A 23,741-nucleotide genomic window follows, 5' to 3' on the forward strand; every position below is an offset into this window, starting at 1 on the left:
TAGCATGCATTCCGAGCTCACTGGCACCATGTGGGGAAGATTGCTACAAGTCCCTATTTGCAGTAGTGTGAGTAAATTGCAAGATCGAAGCAGATTCAAGGGGTATTGTTTTGCAAGGAGAGCAACATCTATCAGTATTCGACAACTAGAGTATCGTACAGCCAAGGTTCCTTTTACAACAAGAACAACAAAAACACAGCTCATCATCCCCCATCACTCGTCCTCCGTCCCTCAAGCTCTGTTTTGCTTCGCATTGGCAAACATCTGCGACGTGACCAGTCCAAACCCGAAAAAGAGAGCAATGCCCAAAAAGTTGAGCACGGCATTCATCAGAGGCGGCATCTTGGGCTCCGCCAACATCTCGTCCTGCAACCTCTCGATCCGCTCCGCCATCTTCTCCTGCCCGAACCCCGTACGCACCCTCTGCACGCCCGCCTTGCCCATCTTCTCCAGATCGCCCCGACTAAGGCTGTTAAGCACCTTATCCATGACCACGGTCCACTCGAGCACCTCATCAGGCGCCCGCAGCCAGCCCGTCACGCCGTCCATGACCGTCTCCTTGGGCCCGCCCGTGTTCGCCGCGAGGACGGGCACGCCGGCCAACATGGCCTCGAGGGGCACGATGCCAAAGTGCTCGTTGGAGGGCGTGTAAACCAGCAGCTTGGCCGATCGGAGGAGCGAGTCCTTCAAGCTCGACGGGATGGAGAGGAGGAACAGCACGGGTATGTGCTCGGGCGCCGACAGGGCCGTGATGATGTTCTTGGCCGTGAACGTCTCCAACCCGTGCGACGCGGCAAGCCTCTCGAGCTCCTTGTGGTACTGGCAATTTTCGATGCTTCGCGGGTCGTATCCGCCCGCGAGGACCAGCCGGACGCCCTTTCTCTTATCCGCAGGCAGCGCCGCGAAAGCCTTGACGGCGAGCGCAATGTCCTTCTTCCTCTCGAAGCGGTTGATGCTCAGAATGATGTTCCTGTCCGTCCAAATGGCCTCCTCCTCATCCTTGCCGTTGCCAATCGCCTTCCTCTCGTTGTCTTTTTTAGGTGCAATGTCGACGCAAGGGTACACGACCTTGAAGTTCTTGCGCTTGGCGAGCTTCGGCCACGCGCCGGTGGCCATACCCTTTGTGAAGCCCGAATTGACGGCAATCTCGTCGGCGAAGCCCATGCTCCACTCCTCGACCCAGTCAAAGGGCACACGGTAGAGGCGTTTCCACCACTTCTCGCGGCCGAGGGCGAGGTACATGTCGGGGAAGTGGCAGTAGAAGAGGATGGGGGCCTTGGGGGCGAGATACTGCAGCAGCGGCAGGCCCGCGCTGAGCTGGTCGACGAAGAAGGTGTCTGGGTTCAGGGACTGGAGTTCCCGGGTGGCGTAGATCTGGACGAGGAGGTGGAGCTGGCGGAGGATGGCGCAGAGGATCGTGAGGCGGCCGAGGATGGAGGGGGGGACGATCCAGTTGCCGCGGACTCTGACGTCGAGGGTTCCTGGTAGAAAGATGAGTTAGATTGCGCTTCTTTTCGAAAGGTGAGGTCATAGGTGAAGAAACACAAAGCTGTAGGCTTTACCATCTCGAGCTTCTTCAAAGCAGTGGCTTTTGTCGCAATGGCTGGTGAAGATGACCACCTTGTGGCCTCGATTCTGCAAGCCGACAGCCGCATCGACAACGAGACGCTCAGCACCACCGATGCCAAGGTCCGGGTGAAAGAAGACGACGGTCCTCTGATCGTCGTCTTTCTCCGCCATGGTCGGAGAGGGATTGATTTATCTTTGGCGGGTATTCGGGGGTTGTGGTGAAGAGGGGAGGAATTCCCAATCTTTTGTGTTGTCTCTCTGCCTTTCTCTTCTGCAAGAGGACAGAAATGCGAAGTTGTGAGACGTGGACGATCTGACCTGACACTGGAGCCAGCGGGGACCACTCACTGGGAGTTACGACGCGGTAGCAGTCCACTGTCCACTGTCCACTGTCCAGGGCAGTTGGAATTGGGGTAGCTCTGTCAATGGCAGGTGGTGATTGGGTACCATAAAGTGGGATGTGGCCTTACGTAAGGAGCAGCCCTGCAGAGGCACGAGGGGACACAACGGTACGTCCTGATGGACCCACTCAGCCAAGGTAAGCGAATTGTGGATGGCCACCGATTCTGGGGTGCATCAGAAGCCGCAGGAGCTTGGCGGGCTTCCTTTTGGGGCCGCTCCTTCTTCACATGTGAAAGTCCATTAACCTTATGTACCTTAGGTACATGGACAAGTTTCCCCATGAACACGAGGGTAGCTCGAAAATGGTATTCCATTCATCTCAACAGCTACCGTAGGAAAGAATAAGATGACATGCAATATGATTGGAGGATAGACACCTGTGCATGGAAATAACAAGCCAGCTTGCCACGGAGTTGGGGATTCGGGGAAGCCTGTCAGCCGAACTGCCCGCCGCACGTTGGATTTTCTAATCATGGCTGCGTCTGAGGCATGTCTTGCTTAGTGCCTTTTGCCGAACCGAGGTCAGCAGCGCTTATTTACCTTAGATTCCATCTTCAACGTTTGGCCTTTGTGACTTCAACCCTATCTCTACTCTCATCCATAATCTCAGCGTAGCTCCATCATCGAGACTACATTACTTGTATACAATCCCCATACAAGGGAATGAGAAGCCATTTAGAGCCATTCATCTCTGTCCTCAAGATTACTTGTACCGAAACACCATAGATCCCCCGACCCGAATCTCAACCACGTCTCATCTCACCAACCACACACTCATCAACATCAACATCAATATCACCATCACCACCGCCATCACAACCCTCACAAAAAAAAATGGCCTCCCAAGACCCCCTCTTCTCAATCCCCATTCCCCCAATCCCCTCCCACCAAGGCGGCACCATAACCTGCACAACCCCAGCACCCCTCGTCTACCTCCTAACCTGGTCCTCCCCCCCGACAACCGCCTCACAACCCCTTTCTGCCGCGCCCTCCTCGCCGCCCTCGACATCATCGAATTCTCCCTCCCCGTCGGCGTCCTCATCACAACCTCCGCCATCCCAAAATTCTACTCCAACGGCCTCGACCTCGAACACGCCTTCGCCACCCCGCACTTCTTCCCAGACACTCTATACGCCCTCTTCAAACGCCTCCTCACCTACCCGATGCCAACCGTCTCTTTGATCCCAGGCCACGCCTTCGCAGGCGGCTTCATGACGGCAATGCACCACGACTACCGCGTAATGAACCCCCAAAAGGGCTTCCTCTGCATGAACGAGCTCGAGTTCGGCGCGCCCCTGAAAGCGCCAATGTCGTCCATCTTCCGCATCAAGTGCGCCTCCCCCAAAATCTACCAAGACATCGTCCTCGAAGCGAAACGCTTCCCCGGTCCAGCGGCCCTCGAGGCCGGGCTCGTCGACGCGCTCGGCGGACTCGATGAGGCGTTGAAGTTGATTGCGGAACGCAAGTTGACGGAGAGGGGCAAGAGCGGGGTGTATGCCGTGCTCAAGATGGAGATGTGGAAGGAGAGCGCGTACGTGCTCAGCAAGGAGAATTACGAGAGCGAGGAGAAGATCTGGGAGGAGAGGGAGGAGAGGGAGAAGGCTAGGGTTGCGGCGGGGAAGAAGTTTGTGCAGGAGTGGAAGGCTGGTAAGGCCAAGTTGTAGGAGTTGAGCAGGAAATCTTGTGGAAGGATAAAAGACCCCAGTACGATAGTGGCGGATACTTGCACGATACTTTAAACGCATACATTACGACAAATCATTCATGTTGAACTTCATTTGCTCAAGAGATCGTGTATTGTGCTGCTAAAAAAAAAAAAGAAAAAGAGACGCTTGTTTTGTGTCTTCCCAATCGGACAGAGGGGGTATCATGGACGTCCATTCAAACACCTGAAATGCATCACCGCGCTTCCTCCACCTGTCCGCAGACCGCTGCTCTCGTTCCTCACGTCTGCACTTCTTGCTCAATCGGCATGGGCTCACGAACATCCAAATCCGGCTCGACTGCCCCATTCTCCTCTTGTCCGTTGCCGTTGCCGTTGCCATTCCCATTCGCCTTGGACGCCTTTTTGGCCGCATTCATCTCATCTCTCTGCCTCGCAACATCCTTCTCCGCCTGAATCGCCTTGTCGCGACGCGCCTCCACATCCTCGCGCTTCACCAGCTTCCGCAGAGCATCAGAAGCCTTGATCATGTTATCGATACTGATGGCGTGGTTGGTCATCTGGCGGTTGATGTACGTGTACACGCTCGCCGGCGTGTCGCACTGCAGAAGCTGCGTCTCATTCAGCTTGAGCAGCGCCAACGCCACCTGGAACAGGAACGTGCTCCCGTCGTTCATGCATAGCACCACATCCCAGACGCGGAACAGGGCCTCGGCGCAAAGACAGTCGGTGAAGACGCTGAGAAACCACTGGAAGGTGAGTGCTTCGAGCTCGATGCTGAGATCGTCGAGGTGTTGAGACAGCTTGGGGAGCACATCCACGACATACTGACGCAACACCTGCTGGTCTGCGCGAGACGCAAGTAGACTATGGTCGTAGTATCCGGAGGGCAGGATGTTTTCGATGATGCTGGTCAGGATCCAAAATGCGTCCTCTGCTGACGGCATTATCAACAGCAGATTCGCCGCGATGAGATTCATGCCCTGACAGTAGCCGACCTCTGGGTTCCGGCGGGCGTAGGCTTTAAGCACCTCCTTAAGCTTCGACACGCCCGGTCCCTTGCGAAAGAAGATGTTGTCAGTCAAAGTGCGGTTGATGTCCATGTCGATCTGGGATACTGCCAACGGGTCATCATCTTCATCCGGTCGTGCGATGATGTCTTGATAGTATCCGGGGACACGAAGTGTGGTGGCGCCGGAGCACTCAGACCAGACCTTCGCGCGCAAGTTGACTGGGATGCCACCGAGAACCAAGTTCCTCAGTTCCGACCTCTTGGCGCGCCCGACCTTGCCTTTGTTCCCAAGGCCAGTGGTTCCAATCAGTTCGCCATCAGCTATGGCAGCTTCGGGGATGGTCATGGCCGGCCGCTCAAAGCGAGCCTCGGCAAGCGCGGCGGCTGCTGCAGCTGCAGCCTCACCATCGCGCTTCCTCTCCGCCCTGACTTTGCGCAAGAATTCGTTCCAACGGGCCGCTTTATCCCTCTGCAGAGAATCGTGCAGCTCGCCCATGTGTTGTAGAAGGAGCTTCACAGGTTCCGTGTCGTCCCTGACAACCGTTCCCGCGGCGGCATCAGTGTCAACCGGGGGCGTCGCCTCGCTGTCGATGACGGATGTTGTCGTGCTCGCAATCGGGACGAATCCTCGCTCGTCAGCTGCAATGAGTCCAGGTGACTTGAGTCCCAATTCTCCGCCCTCCAATACTTCCAGAGATGGCGCGCCGAGCGAGGGGGTGTGAGACAATAGCTCAGTCGGGAATGTGGCCAGCTTGAGGTAATCTTGCCATTTCTTGGGCTTCCCCTCACCCGCGCGTTCCTCTGTGGACGACGGGCTGCCAGGCCGTTCTTCACTACCGGGACTTGCGAGAACTTCCTCTTCCTCTTCAATCATTGGCGAAGTCAAGTCTGATCGGCCATTTGATAGCATCTCGGCACGGCCGCCTTGCTTAAAGTGGCGAGCCATCTGCGCAGATTCGCGCTGCCTCTTCTTCCTACGTTGATCGTAAATGAACCCGAAACGATCGGTCAGATACTCGCTTCCGATATAATTGTTGTAGATATGCGTCAAGGTCGGCGGTTGGGTCTCGGGTGGGAGTATTGCATCCATCTCGACGGGGCCGTAACTCTCCTGGCGGTTAGAGGTCGCATTCGTCGGGCTGTTCACCATAGTGTCCCACCTCTCCTGCGGCTGGGTCCTGGCGGTGGTGTTGACTGGAGGGGCATTCACGGTGCCGGTAGTTCGGCGCATGGCCATGAGAGCCTTGGGGCCGCCCGCCGTCGAGACCGCTCGGCTGGACTGTGAGGTTTTGGCGCTGGAAGTTGAAGACGCTCGCGGGGTTGACTGCGACTGCGGTTGGGTAGCACTATTAGACCTCCCGCGGTTGGGACCACCCTCGCGCGTGTTGATTGCCCCTCCGGCCACCAGTCTCATGAGGCTGGCTGCGACCGAAGTCGAGGCTTTGCGCGACCCAGGGGGTCCAGATTGGATGCTAGACGCTCGACTGGGTGTTCTTGGTGGGACGCTCTCAGGCGGTACGGCCTCGCTGGGTGGGCTGAAGAGGTCGTCCTGAAGGCCGGGCCGCCTGTCAGCGGTTGACTGCGCCCGAACGACAGTGGAGGGTCTCCCGATGTCGTCGCCGTTGACGCTGCTGGGCATGCTGCCCTTCCTGCTGGTTCCGCCCCAAAGATAATCCTTCCATCCTCTCGCGGTCCCTCTTCCATCAGGGTTGGAGGGCATGGATAGGTTGCTAGCGCGGATCGTTGCGTCGTTGCCATCGGTCTGCCCAAAGACGTTGACGTTGACGGTATCCTGCATGGCATCGCTCATGAGATCAGACAGGCCGCTCTCGTTGCGGCGGTTGCCGGGGCGTTCGGTCTTGACCTCGATTTCGATCGTCCTGAGTCTCTTCTCGAGGTCGAGATTAGATAAGCCGCATTCCAGTATAATCTTCCGCAAAGCCCTCTCCCTTTCGTCGGCCTTCCTCCTTAACTGGGCAATCTGGGCATCGCGCTGTGCCAGATCGGTCGCAACCTGCCTGACGAGCGCAACGGCTCCATGCCTGGCAATGAGACGCCCAATGTGCTCGTCGTCCGAGTGGTGAAGGGCACCAGGTATCTTGTGCGTGGAAAGGGGCGAGTCCTCGAACAGCGCATCGCGAGCCGCTTGTTCGGCAGAGGAGCCAGTCAAATTTCCCAGCAGGGAGATGGGCCCTGACCTGGCATCGGAGATTTTGCGTACGGTGGGAGGGGCTTCGGGTTCCGGGGTCAGTGGCGGAGGAGGAAAGGCGTGTTCGCCCCGTGGCGAGTCGGGGGAGAAGGAGGGGAAGCTCGTCAGCGACTTGTCTTCGGAGGCGGCGATGGAGCTCGCGGAGCTCGAGGGTTGGGAGTTGAGCTTTGATCGTTTTGCTCGTACGGTATGAGAGCGTCCGCTTCTCATGGACGTTGCGCTGTGCTGCGAGACGGAGCGCTCGAGAGGGAGAGTAGGCTCGGGGTCCATGTTGGTTGGCGGGCGATGATGTCGCCAAACGTCATGGTTTCAAAAAAGCAAGCGGCAGCAGGATGTTGCAGGATGCGTTCGCTGCTGTAAGCCTGCGACCTGGGCGAGACGATCCGATGGTTCGAATGTTTCTCTCAGGTTTTGTCGCGAGCTTCGTAGGAGGGGAGGGAGATGGAGATAGGAGAAAGGGCGAGGTGCGCAGGTAAGGTAGGAAATGTTTGGTAGTTCGTAGCGTAGACGCTAGAGCGGAGAGCCAAAGAATGGCGGTAATGTCGAGGTCAGAATTGGGAAGTGAGTGTAGTCAATGTGTGTTGTGTGTGCGTGGGTACGTGGGTGCGGATGCGGGTGTGTGTGTGTGTGTGTGTGTGTGTGTGTGTGGGCGGGACGATATCATTATGCAATCCAACTCTCCCCAAGCACCAGCAATGCAGCACATTTACGGCTTTGCCTGACGTGGACCAGGGGTGCAAGGCAAATGGAACCGGGGGGATCATCACCCAGCATGTCTGGGCCCCTGGGGTGCTAGCTGTGACTCTACCAACTACTCTATGTAATGTAGGTATCCGTACGGAGTAAGTAGCTGTGCTACAGGGCATTTTGCCAGTCGCTACCTTACAGTGGATAATAAGGGACTTCCAGGTTGGGTCCCGCAGCTTCCATCAAGATTCCATCCAGCCTCAGGTACGAGTACAAGCTCCGGCCCAAATTACCACCAATTTCACCCGTCTTAGCGCGACGATGATACGTCCCTTTACGTCCCTCTACGTACCGCACCGATGACATGCGCTCTGCGTCGCCTGGCGATTACCTCAGGCGGGCAGGCCTCTCTTCACCTACAGCCCACTGCAAATCCACAAAATGAGCCCTTGTAAGTTGTCGCGCAAGGAGAACATCCTCCTAACCAATTCATGCCTTACGTTATCCGTACATGCACATCTCGGGGCGTCAGGTCGCGATATTCAAGCCTTTTCTACTGCCTTGATCCTTGAGGGCAGGCGCCTCGTTTGTTGATCTCTTCCATACTGCGTAGGCATTCCCCCCATGCCTTGCCACATGTGCCACATGAATGTCAACATTGACACGTCTGAAGAAAAACATACTCCCATAGTCCGTACAAGAAAAAGAGCACCAGGTTCCCACGAGATGCAACGCGCAAGGGACATCCAGAAACACACCAGCCCAGGCCACTTGTCGCATAGCAGAGCATCCCTCAACTATGACAACTAACACTCTTACGTGCCCACGCCTGGCCGGCCCTCCCTCGCCCTCGCCCTCCTGTCCTCGTGGCCTCTTCCTCGTTCCCAAACCCAGACTTTTTTTTTTTTAGTCTTGCCAAGTTAGCCCTGCCCATACCCATGGCCATGCCCAGTCCCCAAGGGAGTCCCCTCCATGCTCCTCCCAACTCTCCCGTCTCAGCTCCACCGCGGATCCATCCTTGGAAACCTGAGAGAACAGAATAGGGAAGAAAAAAAAGCTGTTCCGTCTATTCCTCCATCCTTTCCTGGGCGCGTCTCTCTTCCCCTAATAATACAGCCTCACTATCGAGCCCTACACACCAAAAAAGCTCATCCCGTCACAACCAACTTCCCTGTCTTGGCGGCCTCCAACAACACCGCAGGCAATCCCCTCCCTCGAGCGCGCCTATCTCAACACTTGACGCTCTTCCACGCGGCAACACTATCTCGATTCTCGCGCGCACAAAACGTCGTCCCAACTTTCCATTCCGTCCTTGCGGGCCAACGAAGGAAGGGGGCAAAAGGTTCCAGGGGAAACTCGGGAAGGGGAGGGGACTAATCGATTTAGGGGTCCAAAAAAGGGTGATCTCCTTTGCGTGTGGACTGTGGATACCTTCCATTCCCTTCCGCTGCACCTCGTCGGGCGCATCATCCGGATTTTGTGCATTTCCCCCTTCCTAAGTTCCTAGCCATGTCCCCACGCACCAGACGCCCATGGACGCACACAATCGCACCGGTCCATTGGGCACCGAAAAGCCAAGTATCAAATCTCATTATTTAGCACCACACACACACACACACACACACACACAAAGTCATAAACCAATGTGCGACGATGCCTTTTCCCTAAGATTACCTCAGGGGGTTGCTTATTTTAACCACCACGCGATGCGGCGATAGCCATAATTTCCTGCTGCCCAACTCGGAACGTCACTCGCCCCTTCCCCCAAACCGGGAAACTGGTTAGTAGAAGGTGTGAGTGGGCGATCTAATTCTTTTCCCGTCCTGCTTGATTCGTTCCCATCGATAATTTCCCCTTGAAACCCAAGAGCATCTTTCCCAATGACATGACCGACTCAGGACACCAATTCATCATTCATATGGCGCCTTGACCATCATCTACGGTCCAACCGAATATACCTAGCTAAATACGAGGGGCACCGCCTCGTCAATTTCCGATATTCATCGTTATCTTTATCGATACTCTGTGCTCTGGACGGAGTACTCTTTAGAATTTCACGTGTCTTTCCCTTCACCAGAAGTGCATCCCTGAATCTTGATCCCATCACCACCTACCCGGAGGCGCCGGCTCGGCAACCATGACGACTGTGGAGTGGGGATCCGGCTACACGGAGCTTCACTTTGCCCATCAAGGTATTACTCGTACGCCGTGGCAGACAAACAACACAAAACACCTTAGCGTACCTTGTCTCAGGACATCACCATCAACATCTTCAAGCAGTATCAACCCAAAATTTGCATATACAGAGCCTGTATTCTCTCTTCCATGTTCCTGAAGCAATGCTTTCTACTGATCTGTACTCATACAATACTCCTCTTCGTTTCGTCATTAGTAGTAGTTCCACCCGTGCTGCCCCTTTTTGGTTCGACAAGTAACCAGAACGCCTTTCTTGTTTTCGAATCCCGGAAATATCTCCCATATGAAAAAATGATGAAATAAAAAAGAAGAACAACCCATGCTGTAGTACTCAAAACGCCTGATTTTTAGGCAGTGACCCATCCCGCATTGTTGTTACACGTCCCCCCTTCCTCTGCGCCTCAAGCGAAGCTATCCTCTGCGTTCCAACGGCTACTCTCATCAGCCTTGGCGGAGGCAGGAGCCCGCGCCGGTGTCTGCTTCTGAGCCGGCGGCGGCGGCGCCGCCTCACTCGGAGCCTCAGCCGCGGCTACTACCGGCGCAATAATCGGAACTTGAGCGACATCGCTAGGAAGCAGGCCTTCCTTCACCAACGCCTGAAAAGAAGGATCGCGCGCAAGCATATGCTGACGCTTGACGGGCAGCCCATCCAGCAACTTCAGCTTCTTGCAGCATCCCACAAAAACAACCTGGTACAGTCGTCGCCGGAGACGCGTCGTCTCGTCGAGACGCCGGGCAAACATGGCGTCCCTCTCTGGGTCGGCCTCGGGGAGCGTGAACGGGTCTGCGACGTGACCGCGGTCCGCCGACACGGTGACGTGGACCGGTGGGTAGAAGCCCTGCGTGATTGGATTGTCCCGCAGATCCAATTGCGTCAGGTGCGGGAAGTCCGTTAACAGCTCCGTGACCGTCGTCGAATCGGCCAGGCGGTTGCCGGCGACAAGAAGTTTCTTGAGCCGGGGGATGAATCGAATGGGTGAAAGGTCTGCGACGGCGTTGAAGTTGAGGTTCAACGAGCGCAGGTTTGGCATCAGCTGGCCGAGCCCTTCTGGTAGACAACGGAGCCCGCAGTTGGCTAGCTCGAGCAGCTGCAGGTTGAGGAAATCTACCTTGGGCTCGAACGTGCCAATGTAGTTGCCGGAAAGAAAGAGCTTGCGGACCTCGTAAGCCGAAGAAAGGAAGGAAAGATCCAACTGCACATCGCCCCGCTGCTCTCTCAAAGACAGACTATCCAGATGTCGGGCCTTGGTAAAACCGGTAAGCTTGCTGATGCGGTTCCTGTCGGCATGAAGCAGGCGGACGGCCGGCAAGCGACTGATATCAAGCTCCAGGATATCATTGTCGCCAAGGTCAAGGTACCGCAATCCGTCAAGACCTTGTGCGTCTTCGGCAGTAAATGTTTCGAGGCAATTCTTTGAGAGTTTGAGCGTCTGCAGGGAAGAGAGCTGTCCGAGTTCACGAAGCTCCGAAACTTTGTTGCCAGTTAGGTCAAGCTCGGTCAATCGATGGAGCTTGGTGCCATCGAAATCGACCACCTCAATCTGATTGTTGCGTGCCCGCAGCGACAACAGTCCATCATGCTGGTTTAAGCCATCCAAAGAGGTGAGCTTGTTGTTGTCGGCCTTCAAGCTCCGAAGATGAACGAGGTTCTTCAGCGCTGACAGACTGGACAGATCGTTGTTAGAGATGTCGACGTATTGCAAGTTGGCGAGATGATCCCATGACGTTAGCTCAGTCAACATGTTGTGCGTCATCTTGAGCTGTCGAATCGAAGCTGGCACTCCGTCGAGGTGACCGATATTGTTGTCCGACGCGTCCAAGCTCACCAAGCGGCCACAGAACTCGTCCAGCATATGGAGGCTCGACAATCGCTTCTCGCTCATGTCAAGTTCCGTGAAGTCCTCCCAGTATGGCTCAAAAGGCTCAATCTCTGTCAGGCGATCGACTAGCTCACGTACAGTCAAAGACAAAACTTTCTTAGAGCCGTCGCCAGTGACAAGACGCTGGTCCTCCACAACGTAGCTGACTTCAAATCCGAAGGATTTCTCATGGTGGTTCAGCGTGAATTCTGACATGGGACTCAAGGACAAGTTGCCAACGTTGTGGCTGATTATGGCGCTGGCGTCCGGATAGAGGCCGCCCATTCTTGTCTTGCCCGGAGTCTTGATGATAAAACTCAGACTCTTCTCTTGGTTCTTGGGAGAGACATAGCTCAAAGCACTGTTCTCGCCCAGGATACTGACTTGACGCTCGTCGGCATTATTGCCAATTACACTATCCTCTTCCCTTTCGTCGATTCGGGAGACGGGCCGTGGAACGAACGACTGGCCGCGGAGTGAGAATTGTCGTGATGGACCACGAGCTGGGGCGGTGCGTGGGCGGGGTTGGAGTAAAGTCCGGCGTGCGGTCTTCGTCAAGCTTTGGTATTTGCCTCGTTTGGACTCCTCAATCATCGAGTCCGCATCCACAAAACTGCCCTCGTCATCCTCGAGGCTATCGATATCCTCCGCGGCAACATCCTGTATGATAGAGGCGATGGGCGAAGAAAATGATATCGTCATTCGTCTCCGGGACGGAGAGGAATCAATGATGCGATCCTCGTCGAGCAGGATCTCATGCTCAACATCTCCGTCTCCTGCCTTGCTTCCAAGCTTGTGGAACTCGGTCCTAGCTTGCAACGCGATATCCCGAGGCAGTGCTGCATCGGGTGACAGCGTCACAAAGCCTCTGCCGGATGAGCTCCGAGGCGTGTCAATGGAGCCCTTGGGTGATTGTGTCATGTTTGCCTCCCGCTCTTCAGCCTCCTTCTGTGCTGTCACCAATCGCAAGTGTAGCATCTCTTTCGTGATATCGACGGACAAGTCGGGAATGCTTGCAAAAGGGTCATCTTCACTATCTTCGGATGGAATGACAACATGCGCACTTCTAGGTCGAATGCTCTCGCCCCTCCGTTTGATCCAAATGTTTTGCTGGCGATCAAGATACATGCTACCAACTTGGTCCGGTATCAGATGCGACACACTCTGTGGCGCGATCGTCTTCCTTGACTCGGAGCCTCGGGAGGAACCCGTGTGCATGGTACGGTTGGTAGATGCCTCAGATGAGTGAGTAGCGAAATCGTCAGACTCGATGGAGCCATCTCGTTGTCTATTCGGGTTCGCGGAGATACGAATGTTGGGGGGATCGCTGATGGTTTCGTCTCCTCCAAGATACTGGAGATCATCAAAGTTGTTTCTAGAGCGACTGCTCTCTTCAATCTGGCGCTCAACCTCCTGCGCAGCCCGGATGGCGTCTTGAGCTTGATCCATAGATCTGAGCGAAGATGTGATGACATCTCCCATGTCACTCAGCTCCTGGTACTTCTTGAGGTAGTCTAGAATCTCTGGATTCTCCTGGCGTTGCGGTGCTCTTTGCACTGGCTTTCCTTCACGACTCGGAGGTCGGGACAATGGTTCCCTGGTCGATTCGTATGAGTCGTCGAAAGCAGGGCTAGGCTCGCCATATTCGGCATCGGATTCCTCCACACTGGTCAGGCCGCTAGGGGCCTTCACGCCATTTCGGATCATGGCCATGATCTTGCCAGCCTCATCTAGGAAGTCCTGAGTTCTGATAGACGGCTTACGGTCTGTATCGATTGTAGCACTGCGGTCATTTCCACTGGATGTGAGCTGAGATGCACGGTGAGGGGTGCGTCGTACGGGCTGCTCTTCGTCTTCGGCGTAGTCCTCAAGCAAGTTATCCTGAAAGGGAAACTCGCCAGCTTGCAGGGAAGACCTCGAGCTTGGGGTTGGAGTTCGTGGCCGTAGCATATGGCGCGTGGCCAGCACGCTGGGATGTGCTCTTTGTTGCAGACTGCCTGGCCGGGCGTCTTTGCGCTTCTTGCCCATCATGCTCTGCATCAGAGCATGGGTTTCCTGGACGGTATCTAGAAGTGCGTACCGCTCTTCCCTCCCATACGCAATATCCGACTTGTGCAACGTCCTCCTCCGCTTCGGCGTCGGGTCCTTCGATGGTGAGGTGCGTGGTCGCTTCCCTTCTGATGCATCACGTTCTTGCGGGGTACCTAGCATAAATGCCTCGGCTCCTGCAAATTGGACGTTTCCTCTTTGAACGCTTCCTTCGCTGGCTGATGGGGTGTGCTTGGAAGATGAGGCAGTCGTAGTGCCAGACTTTGCTCGCTTCCTGGGAACAAACATCGACGCCTCATCTGGCACCGGCGAGCCCGCGACATGCTCGAGCCGTAGGACAGACTCCTCATCATCTGGTACATGTTCAGATCCTTCGTCATCCTCGTAGAATTGTGACTCCTCCTCAAGACGGATGGACAAGTCCTGAGTGAACTTGTAGCCTTCGAGGTCGCCCGCACCGAACTGACTCACAGATCGGGAGCTGGTGGTCGTTTCTTGTTTTGGCAAGGATAGGTAGTCGCCAGGAGCAGTGTGTGGTCTTCTGTTTCTAGCAGCTGAGGCAAATTCACCGCTAACAGATTGTCGTGATGACCCAGACGTTTGATCCTCGAATTGACTAATACGACGGAGCAGCGTCTGGTTTGTGAATGTATCGTACGGGCCGAAGAGTTTCAAAGGACTCGTGCTATTGTTCGTTCCTGCGGTGCCGGGTTTCTCCGGACTCGGATTTGGCACGCGCGGAGGTGGTGGGCTCTGTGAACCGAACCGAATCGAAGTGTAGCCGGGGGAGTACGTTCTTACACTTGGGAACTGCTTGGGCGTGCTAGCCTGAAGAGACTCTTCAGGAAGCATCTCGGACGTGTCAACGCCCATGCCAGGACTGAGACCTCTGTACTTGAAGGATCCATCACCAGATCGGCCACCGCGCCGAGTGTTGAGGAAGCCTCCCTTTCGCGCATACTCCTCGGTCGTCTCTACTCTGTCGCTGTCTCCTTCTTCTACACTGCCGTCCATATCAAAGTTGAGCTCACCCTGTGAGTCCAAAAGCATCTGATCTATGCGTAACCTCTCAAGACGATTCTGCAGCTGGTCGACGGGGAGTTCGGTCGGTGCAGACTTCTCTCTTGCTTCGTTCTCCTTCTGGCGCATCAGCGTGAGGACAATCGGACTGAAATCCTCATTTCGGATGACACTCTGTCCGCTAGTCTTCCGAGAAGCGTCGTTTGGTGGTGCAAGTCCTGAAATAGAAGCCGCCAGACTGGATTCCTGAGCATAAGTATTGTCTTGCTGCGGGCTGGCTTGGCTGAGATGGCTTTGATCGAGAGAGTCGTCGGTCATCTTGTAGGTAATGTGCGGCGCGCGTGGCCTAGGGCTCGGGCTCGGGCTTGGGTCCATATGGCTCCTGCCATCTGACTCGTCTTCGTCATCTGGGTGATCCTCGTGTTGGTGGTGGAAGAAGGGAGGGCTGGAGGGCATTGTCGTATTGTGTCGTACGCTTTGATCGGCCATGGAGTTATCTTGGGGGGGGGAAGGCGGCTTGAACATGTTTTCGAGACCTGTGGCCGCAGAACAGAAGAGATCACGCTGTTCGCCATATGCGACGTCGCCATAGACCAGCCTGCGCTTCCATTCCGGAGTGTCGCCAGCTCCTCGCAGTGGAGACGACCTAATGGATTTATGATGTACAGTATTATGAATAACAGAGCCATTTGTTGAGGCTGAGAATGCGCGACTTGTCTGACGTGATTGGTCGCTGGGCTTGATCTCGCGGGAAAGCTTCGAGGGGCCCCTTTGGGACAGTGGAAGATTAAACTCATTGGTGCTTCGTTCGCTCAGGACACCGGTACTCTTGTCGCTGTTTCCAGCACTCGAAGGTCGTATCCTGCTGACGGGGAGTGGTATGCGACTACCGGATCCTTTTCCGCTTGGTGTATTGTTATTATCTGTCGGCTTCAGAGGTGGCAGCTGAGCGGGAGAGGTCTCGGATCCAGCTTGCGAGGGCCAGTCCTCGGAGAGGGAGTCGAGCCAAGCATGAGCCATGGTATGTTGGCGTATGCGATCGGGGTTGAGGGACTTCTGGGACTATAAGCAGTCCATCGAGGGGGTGGCAGATGGTCTTCGTGAGTTGATGTCGCGGGGGTGCTAAGTTTTGGTGGCTTGAATGCGATTGAAGTCTGTTTACGCGGGCAATTGCAATGCAGAAGTCGCGCAGGAGAAAATGCAAATGAATAAAATGCAGAATAGCAAGCCGAAGAAAATGGCGAAAAGACTGCTGGCGAAATCGCCTCTGCTGCCTCCGCTGGATGCGGTGACGTTTAGTCGTGATGTGGAAAAAAGAGGTGTTGGGTATTGTTTCGTGGGGAACGCGGTTGAGCGATCGCGTTTGGGCCCGGCGTTATGTCAATCTCAAAAGCCCAGTGTTTGAATTTCCCCGAATAAACATAACTAATTCAATGTTATGCTTGATTGGCAGGCCGTGGGGTTGCTGTGTTAACCGCCACAGGCCAGCCTTTGAACCCAGGCCAGGCCATGGCCGTGACCCAAAATTCCCCGATCGTCCGATGGCGCTAATCGTTCTATCGAGTCGTGGGGGTAGCATCTCTTAGATGCATCATTCCGTTATCTGACTAGAGGTGAGGATCCGTGCTCACTGCTTACGCCACAGCACGGATTAGTCGGCAGGGACATCTCCAGCCACCACAGCCGCGATCGCGATAAGTCAATTAAACACGATATCACGTGGGGACCCGCCCAAGACGCGATTGTTCGTGCTGGGTCGCGTCGTCTGGTGAACGTGCACGGTCGTCGACCCGCCCAATCTGGGGCCTCTTTGTCTGTTCATGTTTGTGCGGTGCGCTGCATCTGGGGACATTCGCATTTCAACGACCGACGACCGCAATCCGGACCACCGCCCGGCGCCAATGCGACCGTAGCGCTTCCGACTTCCCCCCTCTTCGCCCCCGTTCCTTCGCTAAGGTTCATGACTTTTACGACGCAAGTCTCTCAATACAACAACGATGGACACGAGGAATGGCTGGAGAGTCCGACGACTGGTCGACGAACCGATATACTGCGAGGCTCCCTACGACGAATCGGACATGTTATGTGCGAGCTTTGACAACGAAGATCTCGCGACCCTCAAAGAGAGGGAACGCCGATATGAGGAGGCTGCGACTCGGTTTTTGCAGGGGCACACGCCAAGACTACTCTCTACAGTTCTAAGAGGCCCTTTTGAAGGACCAGACGCAAAAGGTTGGGTGAATCCATGGCAGTCAAGGCGGAAACCTGCGTTAGCTGTCACCCCACCAGCACCAACGCCTGTTGTCAAAACGACCACGGAAGTCGAAGAAAGTCATGCGGAAGAACAGGATGTTGAGGATGCAGCGGCTTGCCATCTACCGAGCCCGCGAAGCCTGGATCAACCCAACTTGAGCCCGCACCCTTTCATGGAAACAGACGAACTGGAACGAGTTGAAGCATGGCGTAATACTACGGAATCTGTCTGCGATACACAAGAGTCTGCTTGGTCATTAGAAGCCTCTCTATCGCAGCCTAGGTCACAGACACAACGTAAGCGACGGTCAACAGGATCGGAATGGCTCAAGCGGCAAGACACCAAACGACGAAAGGCAGAGGATACGAATGGCATTCGGGCGGGTTCGGCTGCTACCCAGCGCGATAGCACAAGCCTGAGCCAAAGTCTAATTCAGGAACAAGGGGACGCCGCCATGGAGGATGAGACTGCAAGCTTGGAGAGCTCTCAAATAACACCACAAACTCCGCGCAAGGCTTTCAATTCAAGCGCCAGTCGCTCGCACCAGGAACAACTGTCCCAAATGTCCAACAATTGCGCCAGTACTGCCCAAGACGAGATGCCAGTGCCGCTAAGCACCCCGATCCAGACTCCACAGTCCAATAGGAAGGCAGTGGTCAAGAGTGAAGACGTGGCTCCGCCCAGCAATAGTGTCACTGTGGTCATGGAAGAAGATCGTGGTGAATTCGAGACACAGCAGGACGAGAGTTTCTTATTCCGGGCAAGGCCGAGAAACCATACCCTCAACGCCTTGAACTCAAGTCCCTTGAAGAGGATGTCATACGGCCAAGACTCTTCCGCCGCTTCCACTTCTTCGAGCGAGAGGGACTCCCAAGGCGAAGTCCAAGAGTTGGAGGGTGACACTTACATGGCAGACGACACCAAAGCTACGTCCCCAGGGTCCAGCGAGGGGGGTGGAGAGTTGTCTGCCCCAGAGAAGGACACGGCGCAAGGAGGGGTGAGCCGCGAGCTTATCTCTGAACCCCTGAGCAGTGGCATAGCCCTCGATGCGATGAAATGCGACGTGGACCCCACGAGAACGACAGACGACGAAGTTCCAGAAGTAGTCGAGAGCCTTGATCAGCATTTGCCAGTCGAGACGGCCGCAATAGCAGAAGCCACGGATGTGACATCGAGTCAAGAACCGACGGTTGTGGCAATTGCCGCATCACAAGAGGGAGAAGAGGGGTTGCCTCTAAAAGAAGCAAGCCTAGAGCCACGAGCGCCGACGCCAGAAATACAGGCGGCTGCGCCAAAGGAACCCGCAAGCCAAACCTCTAGCTCATTCACGAGCATACTGCCAAGTCTCTTTCCGCCAAGTCCCTGGTCGAAACTGAGCCAGTTCATCATTCCGCGCAGTCCTCGTCCACCTAGCAACACGGAACAGAACCACCAACAACTCACCACTGTCAACATACCCACTGCTGGAGGTCCCAACGCTTCGCAGACACCGGCAACACCATTGACGGCGTCAACTGCGTACACTGTTGATCCTCTTGACGCACCTGATGGAACAATCGAACGACCTTCAACATACACTAAGAATAGAGTAGTGGACGCAGCCAGTCTTCACAACAGTCCTGCCCCCATACCAGCTTCACAACAGAGTCCGTGGAATATGGACGTGCCAGTCGTTGCTCCACCTCCGCAGCAGCAACAGCCGAGGGAGAGTGATGCAGTGAGCGCCATCGACCCAAGCTGCCAAAGCCCTTGGACTGCGAGTCCAACCAAAATTTGTCAAGCTGCTCAAGAAGCTCTCATGTCAAAGTTCTTCAATATTGCCGAACCAGCTTCGCCTTCTCCGCTTGCTCCCGCCGCTACGATGACTCCTGCAGGTCCATCTGTCGCTACTGAACAACCCAACACCGTCGATACGCTAAAGCCAGCTTCGCCTGAGGCTATCTTCTCTATCAAGTCCTTTGCGAATTTCCTGTCTCCATCGCCCGAGAAGCCACGTCGGCGTCTCAACAAGGCTCGCCCCAGTGCCGGTCAACTACCCAGTACACAAATCCTGGTCGCCGCTACAACCAATAATCCATGGCAAAACGTACCGAAGTCTACCAAAAGGGTCAGATGGGCATTAGTGCCCAATGAGGTCGAAGGCGAGGAATTCTTGGAAGGCCAAAATCCCCATACGCCTACGACGCAAAGAGCTTCTTCGCCGCCGCCAGAGACCGCAGTAGCTGACTTACCAACCGGTGAAGACGATCAATACAAGAAGCACTTCCAAGCTGTTTCACTTCGAAAGAAGCTACATCACCACCTCTTGCCTTCAGCATCTCAGCAAGTGTTAGAAAGTCCAGGTCCGATGGCCATGGCGGAGGCTTTTGTCTCCGCAGATTCATTTCGAGCACCTCCAGCCCCGGTCACCGGGGCCACCATGCATGTCGACGATGCCCCACCAGTGCAAGATGATGCCGAGACGCAAGAGTCCGCCATGGATGATGTCGATGACGTCCTTAGTCACTTGAACGAGTTTATCGCAATGGTCGATGTCGAAGCTGATCTCGCGAGAGCTGAGGAGGAAGAGCAGAAGCAGATCGAGGAACAACAGCAGCAGCGAACGAGCCAGCCTGTAAGCAGTGGCCTCGCACGCGGCTTCACTTTTGACGGGATAATGGACGCAGGAGTATGGAATTGAGCGTCTCCGGTTAAAGGAGATGCCGTGGACGATGCATCGTATATCAATGTGTTCAGATGCAAGCAAGGAGTAGCCGTGCAGGCGGCGTCATTATGCGAATTATTATACCAGCGAGGTGTTTGGGGTTCATGACAAAATACCAATTGATGGGTTGAGGAACTGCATTGCTTTGCTTGGTCTGCGATGAAAAGGTAGTTGCTACTCAGTCCATTTATTATAGTTAGCGGTTCTGTCTTCAGCAAGACCCAACCCTTAGTCAAACATAATTAAATCCAATAACTTCAGCGTTCACTCCTGTCGTGGATGATCACATGGCTGTTTGCCAGATAGCCAGGCCGTCAAAGTTAGCGACATTTCACAATGGCTCTCAGGGATGCGGGCTTCCACCTGCACACATGCTGCAATCCCGACACAGAGATTTCTTTCTTTCTTTCGTAGATACTAAACGCTTTCCCGCTACTAGTCCTCCATCTTTCCTCTTGAATCCAAGCAACGGAGAGCCTGGTCGCTTGCAAAGGAACATCCACGCGTTTGCACCGAGTGCTGTAGCCTCGATGCCAGCAAGTCAACACTGTCCAAGCAATCAGCACCCACAACCCAAGAGCAGCCTCCTAAATCCTTCAGAATGAGAGAAGGCAAACTTACTACATCATGACCGGGAAGAAGCACTCCAGCGTATACGCAACCCGATCGGCATAACTCGTGACCGGATTACTCTGCTGTATATTCAACGAGTGCGTAACCGTCCTCATCACCCCCGTCACAGCCAATGTCGCCAGCCGAACCTCGGTGCTCCGCACCAAATACCGCACAAACCCGATCCGCAGACCCGCCTGCGTCGCCGCCGCCCGCGTTTCCGCGAACGCGCTGAGGAGGAAGTAGGCGCTCACGCATTCCGTCATGGCGAGCGGGCAGAAGTAGCCAATGTGCAGGCCGTTGATGAGGCTTTGCAGGCTGCCGTCGGCGCGGAGGATGTGTTGGACGCGGAAGACGATGATGAGGGTCCGGGCGATGAGGATGGCGAAGAGGGCTAGCCAGAAGAGGGTGGTGAAGATTTTGCGGCGGGTGCCGTGGAGAATGTTGCGGAGGAGGATGTAGCTGTAGAAGGGGAGGCTTGCTTCTTGGACCTGTGATACTTCTGTAAACCATCGATAATGAGATTTAATACCCAGTCGGGGCCTCTCAGTATTATGCTTACCATCCAGAAAAAGTCGCCAAAAGCCGCGACGACCGCTTTCCTTTCAAGAGGGTAGTACGTCTCGTCGTAATAGGCATAATAGCACAGTCCGTTGGCGATTGCCCCGGCAGCGGATGAGATGATGGGAACGATTGCGACCTTGGAGAAGGATGTGATGCCGATGACGAGGAATCCGAGGAGGACGTTGAGTATCCCGACGGTACTCAACGGTGACCAGCTCAGCTCGAAATATGGCAGGTTGGATGGCGACTTCACAGTGCTGTCGAACACGTTGAGTGTACCCGAGGAACCCATACCCGGTAGTGGCTACCAGAACGCCGAGATTTGAGTGTTACAGAGCCTCATTTACAGGTATTTCCAGTAGTTTCTGGGCAATCCTATGGTTCGTCCGTGGCCGAGTTGACGTTGACGTCTGCTCTCAGAAGTGTGGCATTGAGGCGACCGAGCCATACATGAGTGTTCAAGTTTCCAACGCCTTGAGGAAGGCCTCTTTCTAGCTCGGCTATTGGACTTGGCGGGCCGACGGGCCGTTGCTTAGTTCCTTAACCGCTCCCGTTTACCAGCCTTTGAACAAGTCGCCATCTCCCTGGATCAGGAGAGTTCTTCTACCTTTTCACACCCAGACTCCGGAGAACCACGGAACATTGGGGGCGGGGTTTTCAAGACCGAGCAAGACTAAAGAAGATCTCGGTTTGACATGAACTTTGGAAGAGGCTTTATCTCGGAGCCTCTCCGTCGGGACAGTTGACGTGAGAAGAGATGAACCTAAATCTGGTCTGGGCCGGTGCGGTTGACGCCGCGTGCCACATGCGGCACCTCACGTCGGCACTGTTTTCAAAGAACTAGGCCGCAAGTAAGTTTGCCAAACTTGTCACCAAAAGACACTATGTCGAACTCGTATCCGTAGACGGCGCGGCTAAAAAAATGGGAAGACTAAATCGCGTGATCGAGGAGGCGCTGCCCAAGTTTCGACACATTTGCCGTTTGGTGCTATCCAGTTTTGAGCCTTTAGAGAGTCCCCCTTAAGTCCGATAGGATCCCCTTGATTGGGTGAGGATCAAGTATTGCCTTGATTGATCTTGTAAGAGACAGCTGTCGCAATCCCATGTACACGGTAGCTTGAATGGTGCCAGCGCGTTGCTGATGGCTCGTGAAGCCACAACGTCAACTCTAGTGTAAGAAGTCATTCATTTGTTGACTCAAGGTTTCGCTACATCCATGACCGTAAGCCAGGTTCTGCCTGGGTAAGGTTCATAATTATCATACTAGTCAGAGCTGCCTTTTCTTTCCGGCTCTTCGGCTCTTCCTACCGGCTCTTCATAAAATCAGTTGGCAAGACTTCAATACCCACCGGTCTTATGAGGCGATTGAGAGTTGCGACAAGGTGGTCTATATCTGCCTTTCTAATGGTTTTTATCGCCACAGAGTTCGGTTGGTATCTGAGTAATAGAGAGATAAAATGCACTCTCTGAACTCATATTCGATCGGACGGTACACACCCTGAGGTTCAGCATCAAAAAGAGACTGATATCCTCCCCTATCCCTCGTTCAGAGACCGATCAACCGCACCAAAATCTTTGACCTACGCCATTAGCACCGTTTGATTACCTCCCAGAACTGGATGATAACGAACACAGTTGAGTACATTCGTTCCCGAGCGTCTACTCAACCCAATTCTCCGTCTCTCCAGAGACTCGAGGGCCAAACATTGGTTCATCTCTTGTATGCAGAGTCCGCAATCACCACTGCTTCTATGCGACGGGTATTATGTCTAGTGCAACTCCTCCATAGGTTTAGACCACAGTCGAATGCCTAGTCTTCTCCCAAGATCGTGCAAAGTGGTATCACGTCGAGATCCCCCAACTCACGTACATTGAACTCACTGACAACCCACAGACTATAAGCACCAAACACAAAAGGCCGCATCTCAAGCATTGAATTGACAACGTAATAATTAGAAACTAAATTGCTTCGATCTCACCAGCGCAGTCTCTCCGTATTCCGGTAATCCAGACCTGACGTCTACCACCGCGGGAAGAAAGCTTCGAACCCACCCATTCCAACTTCACAAAACGGACTCCATCAATGACAATAAGTTCGAGCTACACTGTACCAACGACACTTGTCCCAGACCAACTCGTCGCCTAAACTGATATCATCTACGCTACTCTCGAGCGTTCGTCAAATCATTGACAATAAGATAAAAAGCCAGCTACGTGGTCGAGGCTGTCTCAGGAGATGGACGAGTGCTTCATGCACACGGAGTCTCGTCGATCACCAACCCCTTGGCCAGAGATTTCAAGTGATAAATTCGATGGTCAACCGTAGTGAGATGTCAAAGTGGCATCACTAGCCAAAAGTTCTCACGGTCATCAGGAGAAAACTTCATTGCTTATGATCCCCGCCACCAGTCTGCTAATTCCTCCTTCTCCGGCGCTCATGTCATCACGCCGGGAGCTTCTATCTGGCTACTAATAGAATAGACACATCACTTATCTCAACGCTCGTTACATGTACATGTACTATATCCTAACTAGAGAGTGGCTGTGTAGGAAACAAGTCCCTCGAATGATACTCAGAGCAGAAGAAAAAGGAACAGCGTATCTCCATGGAATAGCCGTCCTCGAAACCAAGAGACAAGTGCAAAGTGACTGCCGCAACTGCTTCCCCAGTCCCACAATACAGCGGAAGTATCAACTACTAGGCAATTGATATACACACCAGACGAGCCATCGCAGGACATGGGCCAACTAAGCAGTAACTTCCAACAAACGACTAGATAAACGGGCCTAGTCCCATACCCAGTCATCTTATCCCCCAACTGAGTGAGCATCGACCTCTGACCCGCAAGCCCCAGAACAGACAATCATCAAAATCCAGGACTCTCATCGCGCAAGGGGCATATCCAAACGTGTCGCGCAGGACACCCTCCGACTGGATGGA

At 54.5% G+C, this 23,741-nt stretch overlaps 7 protein-coding genes across 7 annotated transcripts; 2 read left to right on the plus strand and 5 right to left on the minus strand.

The window, feature by feature from the left end:
- Nucleotides 1–87: 87 nt before the first annotated feature.
- BDP55DRAFT_681325 (family 1 glycosyltransferase) lies at nucleotides 88–1,982 on the minus strand. The gene is made up of 2 exons (XM_060576177.1): nucleotides 1,563–1,982; nucleotides 88–1,481 (listed from the first exon to the last, which is right to left on the minus strand). The coding sequence occupies exons 1-2, from the start codon at nucleotides 1,738–1,740 to the stop codon at nucleotides 232–234; spliced, it is 1,428 nt and encodes a 475-aa protein (XP_060423710.1). The 5' UTR covers nucleotides 1,741–1,982; the 3' UTR covers nucleotides 88–231.
- A 106-nt stretch (nucleotides 1,983–2,088) lies between these two features.
- Nucleotides 2,089–3,815, plus strand: BDP55DRAFT_757444 (ClpP/crotonase-like domain-containing protein; the record flags this gene model as incomplete). The annotated part of the gene is made up of 3 exons (XM_060580783.1): nucleotides 2,089–2,107; nucleotides 2,231–2,262; nucleotides 2,517–3,815. The coding sequence occupies 3 exons, from the start codon at nucleotides 2,089–2,091 to the stop codon at nucleotides 3,633–3,635; spliced, it is 1,170 nt and encodes a 389-aa protein (XP_060423711.1). The 3' UTR covers nucleotides 3,636–3,815.
- Nucleotides 3,816–3,915: 100 nt separating this feature from the next.
- Nucleotides 3,916–7,125, minus strand: BDP55DRAFT_564265 (TBC domain-containing protein; the record flags this gene model as incomplete). The annotated part of the gene is made up of 2 exons (XM_060570316.1): nucleotides 3,916–7,000; nucleotides 7,070–7,125. 2 exons carry the CDS (start codon nucleotides 7,123–7,125, stop codon nucleotides 3,916–3,918), a joined length of 3,141 nt encoding a protein of 1,046 aa, XP_060423712.1.
- A 923-nt stretch (nucleotides 7,126–8,048) lies between these two features.
- BDP55DRAFT_681329 (uncharacterized protein) lies at nucleotides 8,049–8,494 on the minus strand. Its single transcript, XM_060576178.1, has one exon. The coding sequence runs from the start codon at nucleotides 8,320–8,322 to the stop codon at nucleotides 8,071–8,073; it is 252 nt and encodes an 83-aa protein (XP_060423713.1). The 5' UTR covers nucleotides 8,323–8,494; the 3' UTR covers nucleotides 8,049–8,070.
- A 1,312-nt stretch (nucleotides 8,495–9,806) lies between these two features.
- On the minus strand, nucleotides 9,807–15,990 carry BDP55DRAFT_681333 (WD repeat domain-containing protein). The gene has a single exon (XM_060576179.1). The coding sequence runs from the start codon at nucleotides 15,684–15,686 to the stop codon at nucleotides 10,140–10,142; it is 5,547 nt and encodes a 1,848-aa protein (XP_060423714.1). The 5' UTR covers nucleotides 15,687–15,990; the 3' UTR covers nucleotides 9,807–10,139.
- A 468-nt stretch (nucleotides 15,991–16,458) lies between these two features.
- On the plus strand, nucleotides 16,459–19,973 carry BDP55DRAFT_681335 (uncharacterized protein). Its single transcript, XM_060576180.1, has one exon. The coding sequence runs from the start codon at nucleotides 16,664–16,666 to the stop codon at nucleotides 19,598–19,600; it is 2,937 nt and encodes a 978-aa protein (XP_060423715.1). The 5' UTR covers nucleotides 16,459–16,663; the 3' UTR covers nucleotides 19,601–19,973.
- An 86-nt stretch (nucleotides 19,974–20,059) lies between these two features.
- BDP55DRAFT_621146 (uncharacterized protein) lies at nucleotides 20,060–21,208 on the minus strand (the record flags this gene model as incomplete). The annotated part of the gene is made up of 3 exons (XM_060571348.1): nucleotides 20,799–21,208; nucleotides 20,246–20,727; nucleotides 20,060–20,171 (listed from the first exon to the last, which is right to left on the minus strand). The coding sequence occupies exons 1-3, from the start codon at nucleotides 21,090–21,092 to the stop codon at nucleotides 20,060–20,062; spliced, it is 888 nt and encodes a 295-aa protein (XP_060423716.1). The 5' UTR covers nucleotides 21,093–21,208.
- Between the last annotated feature and the right edge of the window lie 2,533 nt (nucleotides 21,209–23,741).

The sequence above is a fragment of the Colletotrichum godetiae genome (genome assembly GCF_030913485.1).
Source record: "Colletotrichum godetiae strain CBS 193.32 chromosome Unknown BDP55scaffold_67, whole genome shotgun sequence".
NCBI classification, from domain to species: Eukaryota; Fungi; Ascomycota; class Sordariomycetes; order Glomerellales; family Glomerellaceae; genus Colletotrichum; species Colletotrichum godetiae.